General features: G+C 43.2%; 1 protein-coding gene across 1 annotated transcript; it reads right to left on the minus strand.

The window, feature by feature from the left end:
* Positions 1-2,347: 2,347 nt before the first annotated feature.
* LOC130298634 (gastrula zinc finger protein XlCGF71.1-like) lies at positions 2,348-4,104 on the minus strand (the record flags this gene model as incomplete). The annotated part of the gene is made up of 1 exon (XM_056551356.1): positions 2,348-4,104. A coding segment is annotated over one exon (654 nt), but the record flags the coding sequence as incomplete, so codon positions are not given.
* Positions 4,105-5,659: the final 1,555 nt, after the last annotated feature.

Below are 5,659 nucleotides of genomic sequence, written 5' to 3' on the forward strand. Positions count from 1 at the left end.
TACATATACACACATATACATCTATCACAATTGTAGTCCAGAATAGAATCGGGCTTGAGGGCCGGTGTTGTGGTACCTCGCAAAGGGACAGGTGAGCTGCCGTTACCATGAATTATGGTCAGCATAAGGACATCCCTCTTATCCTTATACCTGACCAGAAACAGGTTTTCATGGGTAAGGGCACGGGACTCACCTTTGGGGATAGGTGTCTGTACAAAATTTCGAGGGAGGCCTCTCTGGTTCTTCCGCACGGTCCCACAAGCGGACGTGGATCTGGCGGCGAGGGAAGTGAACAGAGGGATGCTGATATAAAAGTTGTCCACGTACACGTGATAACCCTTATCCAGCAATGGGTACATAAGGTCCCACACAAGCTTCCCGCTAACACCCAGAGTGGGGGAACAATCTGGGGGTTCAATACGGGAATCCTGTCCCTTATATACTCTAATCTTGAGAGTGTACCCGGAGTTACTCTCACAAAGTTTGTAGAGCTTCATGCCATACTGCGCCCGCTTCAAGGGAACATACTGGCGGAAGATAAGTCTCCCCTTAAAACTGATAAGAGACTCATCTACCGAGAGCTCCCGTACATACGGACGTACATACGTAGGCCTCCCAATATTTGGCCCCAAAGTGATCTATGACCGGCCTCACTTTGTAAAGCCGGTCATAGTCAGAATCACCTCAGGGGGGACATGCCGCATTATCAGTGTAATACAGGCATTTCCGAATGGCCTCAAACCGTCCTCGTGCCATGGCCATAGCGTAGTGTGGGGTCTGGTAGAGGACGTGTATGTTTTTTTGACTAGGCCCATATGCAGCACAAGGCCCCAAAATGTCCTCAGTTCGGGTGCATTAATGGCGTACCATTCATTGGACCTGGCCAAAAGCGAATCAGGGTGGTGGGCAATGAACTGTTGGGTGTATAAGTTTGTTTGCTCCATCATTAGATTGACAAAGTCATCACTGAAATAAAAACTAAAAATAGTCTATTTCAGTGTATCCGGCCATGTCAATCCGGATTCCTGAGTCGCCAACAAACTCAGGAATCCGTGGCTGATATCACTCTGGGGGTTTCCAGACAGGTTCACCAGTAGGGGGCTCCAGTATGCTTGTCTGGAGGGGGCGGATTCCTATTACGAGCGGCATGGACACTCGTACTAGTGTCGGCCACTGGGTCACTATCATGGGGGTGTGTGGCCTCGCCTGGCAGTGTCTCCGCCTCCTTCTGGGGGGGCTCATCATCAGTACTAGATGATGAGGAGGATGAGCAAGAACACAGAAAAGTAGGATCTTCCTCGTCCTCACTGGCAGATTCGGAGTCGGAGGCAAGTAGAGCATATGCCTCCTCCGCCAAATATGCCCTGTGGGCCATCACCTTTTTTCTGTGGTGGTGGGGGGAGGTGCGAAAGGAGGGTGTGTGTGTGTGTGTGGGCGGGGGGTGGGGGGTTGGGGCGGGAAGTGTGTAGTGTATGTGTTTGGTGTAACCTATATATAACGGTGTGTGATTATAAATCACACACCATTATAAAAAAAAATTATAAAGGGGGCCAAATGCAGCGCCCTGAAACCCTGTGGTGGACCCTTGAGGACCTATTAGTGGTCAGGGGGGGGGATTTTTTTTTTAACCTACCTGTCCCTGCACTGAAACTCACCCTGCACTAAAATCAATTCTTCAGCCCTGAGGGGCTCAGATCTTCACAGAGGGGGGGTACCTGGCTTATTCTCTCAGCTCTGCCCGCTGGCTGAGCTAGGTGGGCGAGCAGAGCTGAGAGAAGGGGACATTAACCCCTCCTCTGCCGGCTGTTATTGATCGTCCGACCAATAGCAGCGCTCCTGGGGAGGTGACCGGATCGCCACCTCCCCCCAGCTACACGAGGTGATTGGCGGTGTATAGTACACTGCCAATCACATTCTAATTTCAGGTCATCAGATCACACGTGACGCATATGACCAGAATCGCCACAGATGCGGGATTGAATTCACCGGCGATCTGCGGCAATTGTGCGACATGGGCGGGTGTGGGGGTCTCAGAACCACCCTGGACATTGTCATGGGATGCCTGCTGAATGATTTCAGGAGGCATCCCGGTCTGGTCCCCAAAATTACGGCATACAGGTACGCCCTTTGTCCTGAAGGGGTTAAATACAAAGATTTGAGAACCTTTATTCCTCCAATCCACGACATAAATGGGAATTTACGAGCATGTAACTGGGTCTTCAATCCGTGTAATAATGGCGCAAAGTGTGAAGTAAAGAGATCTTGTACCAGATGTGATCAGATCTCTAGGGATTTTATACCCCGGGGAGGACAAAGAAAAGGAAAAGAATTACACCGATGTTTACTGAACCCGGGGGACGCTGAGATATTGACGACTTCTCATATAGAAAAATGGATTTTATGATCTGAGACCGAAAATAGACGTCAAGATGGGAAACGCTGGTCTAGGGTTTGTGATAAATAAAAGTATCTGCAGCGTCTTATGTTCAGAAGAGACGATCTTCAAGGGAGACGCGCGGATCCTGTCTGATGCCTTGAATTAAAGTCTCTATAATCATAATGAGAAGGGGGCGGGGACAACACTGACGCGTTACATTCCCTATATACAACGTCAGGGACAATATTACATTTATTATAAGTCCAGTGTGCGGAGATGAATATAAGAATAATAAATCATATAAGAAAGAAAACTTTTATTAACAATTGGTAACAAGTTTGGAGATGCAGTATATCAGGGGTCTCAAACTGGTGGCCCTCCAGATGTCGGATAACTTTAACTCCCAGCATGCCAGGACATGCCCGGACAGCCGTTGGCTGCAGATAACCGTTGTCGGCCATGTTAAGGAATTTAACCAATTCCTTCAGGTACATTTGCTGTTCGAGGCCAAATTGGAAATGTTTTATCAATCAGGCCTGATAGATTGGAAGAAATGACACAGACTGGGATCTGTATACAGCGTCTTCTGACGTTTACTACATACAGCAGAATTCTTATAGGCAAAGATGAAGGGACGGCAAACTGCCCAATGATACCTGGTTACAAACAGACGTCTTATCTCTAAGTAGGAAGGACGGGAAGTGTGAACGTCTTCAGACTCAGTAGCCTTGGAGTTTTCTGTACGCTCAGCAGTTGTGGTTCTTGTTTACAAGTTTCCTGGTTATAATTCTGGTAAAGTTCACACTCAGTTCATAATGAAGGAACATAGACAAGATGGTGGCCTATAGACAACATGGCTGATGATATACAAAATGGCGTATAATCATATAAAGGATTATTATAAAAGGTTATATAAAAATGTATAACAAGCTGACTCCCCTCACAGGCATGCTGGGAGTTGAAGTTTTGCAACATCTGGAGGGCCGCCAGTTTGAGACACCTGCAGTATATGAGATATGTATAAATGTCAGATATCCTATGTACATGGATAATATATAGATGTCTTATCTGCTTCATTTATTGCTCTCAATTGGCTTCTCTACTGTGTGAGTTCTTATATGAGTTCTTATATGTCTTTTAAGTGTTGCTTTCTTATTAAAACATTTTTCACATTCTGAACATGAAAATGGTTTCTCCCCTGTGTGAATTCTTTGATGATCAACAAGACTTGATTTCTGAGTAAAACATTTTCCACATTCTAAACATGGAAATGGCTTCTCCCCTGTGTGAGTTTTTTGATGAATAACAAGATTTGATTTGTCAGCAAAACTTTTTCCACACTCTGCACACGAAAATGGCTTTTCCCCTGTGTGAATTCTTTGATGTTTAACAATATGTGATTTCTTAATAAAACATTTCCCACACTCTGAACATGAAAATGGCTTCTCTCCTGTGTGAATTTTTTGATGATCAACAAAGCTTGATTTCTTAGTAAAACATTTCCAACATTCTGAGCATGAATATGACTTCTGAGCCCACTGATGTCCAACACCCCTTCTGTGACCTTCATTTTGCTGAACATCCTGTGATGACTGAGAAGACAGGACCTGTATATAAGGATGAGATGACAGATCTTGGCTGTGAAGGGCTGAGGGTGTATCTGGGATAATGGAATGTTCTTCATATGTATCTTGTGTGATATCATCATCTGCTTTATAATCTGAAGATATAAGATTCTCCTCTGATCTCCTGCTACAAGAATCTGCAGAGAATAACACAGATTTTATTATCAGTATTAACCCCTTAACAACCCAGGAAATTTAAGATTTCCTCTATGAGCCAAAACTCTTATTTTGCCATAACTCCAAATTTTTTGCGGCGCCGATCCTTCATTCACTGTGCGATAAAATTATTTCTCAGGTGAATATGATCAGAAGGATACTCAGTTTGCATAGTTTTTGTTACCCCCAATTTTTGCATAGTTTGAATCCCCCCCTTTCCATTTTTTTAATATATGTAATAAAAAAATTTTGGGTAAAAATGACACCTTCTCTTTATTCTGTAGATCCATACGATTAAAATGATCCCCTACTTATATAGGTTTGATTTTGTCGTACTTCTGGTAAAAATTATAACTACATGAACGAAAATGAATGTTTAACCTGTTAAGGACCCAGGACGTACCTGTACGTCCGGAGTCCGCTCCCGATCTATAACGCTGGGCCACTGCGTGGCCCCGCGTCATAGTGGGTCGGGCCCGGCCTCTAACAACGGCCGGGACCTGTGGCTAATAGCGCGCGGCATTGATCGCGGTGCTGCGCACTATTAACCCTTTAGACGCGGCGTTCAAAGTTGAACGCCGCGTCTAAAATGAAAGTGAAACCATGCCGGTTAGCTCAGTGAGCTGTTCGGGATCGCAGTGATCAATGTAAAAGATCAGTGTGTGCAGTGTTATAGTTTCCTATGGGAGCTATAACACTGCAAAAAAAAAAAAAAAAAAGAGAATAAATATCATTTAACCCCTCCCCTAATAAAAGTTTGAATCCCCCCCTTTTCCCATAAAAAATTAAAAACAGTGTAAATAAAAATAAAAATAAACATGTGGTATCGCCGCGTGCAGAAATGTCCGAATTATAAAAATATATCATTAATTAAACCGCTCGGTCAATGGAGTACGCGCAAAAAAATTCCGAAGTCCAAAATAGTGCATTTTTGGTCACTTTTTATATCATGAAAAAATTATTAAAAAGCGATTAATAAGTCCTATCAATGCAAACATGGTACCGTTAAAAACTTCAGATCACGGCACAAAAAATGAGCCCTCATACCGCCCCATACACGGAAAAATAAAAAAGTTATAGGGGTCAGAAGATGACAATTTTAAACGTATACATTTTCCTGCATGTAGTTTAGATTTTTTCCAGAAGTGCGACAAAATCACCTATATAAGTAGGGTATCATTTTAACCGTATGGACCTACAGAATAAAGGAAGGGGTCATTTTTACTGAAAAATTTACTGCGTAGAAACGGAAGCCCCCAAAAGCTACAAAATGGTGGTTTTTTTTCAATTTTGTCTCACAATGATTTTTTTTTTTCAGTTTCGCCGTAGATTTTTTTGTAAAATGACTGACTTTATCACAAAGAAGAATTGGTGGCGCAAAAAATAAGCCATCATATGTATTTTTAGGTGAAAAATTGAAAGAGTTATGATTTTTTAAAGGTAAGAAGGAAAAAAACGAAAATACAAAAACGGAAAAACCCGGGTCCTTAAAGGGTTAAAA

This window comes from Hyla sarda, chromosome 1, assembly GCF_029499605.1.
Source record: "Hyla sarda isolate aHylSar1 chromosome 1, aHylSar1.hap1, whole genome shotgun sequence".
Lineage (NCBI taxonomy): Eukaryota > Metazoa > Chordata > Amphibia > Anura > Hylidae > Hyla > Hyla sarda.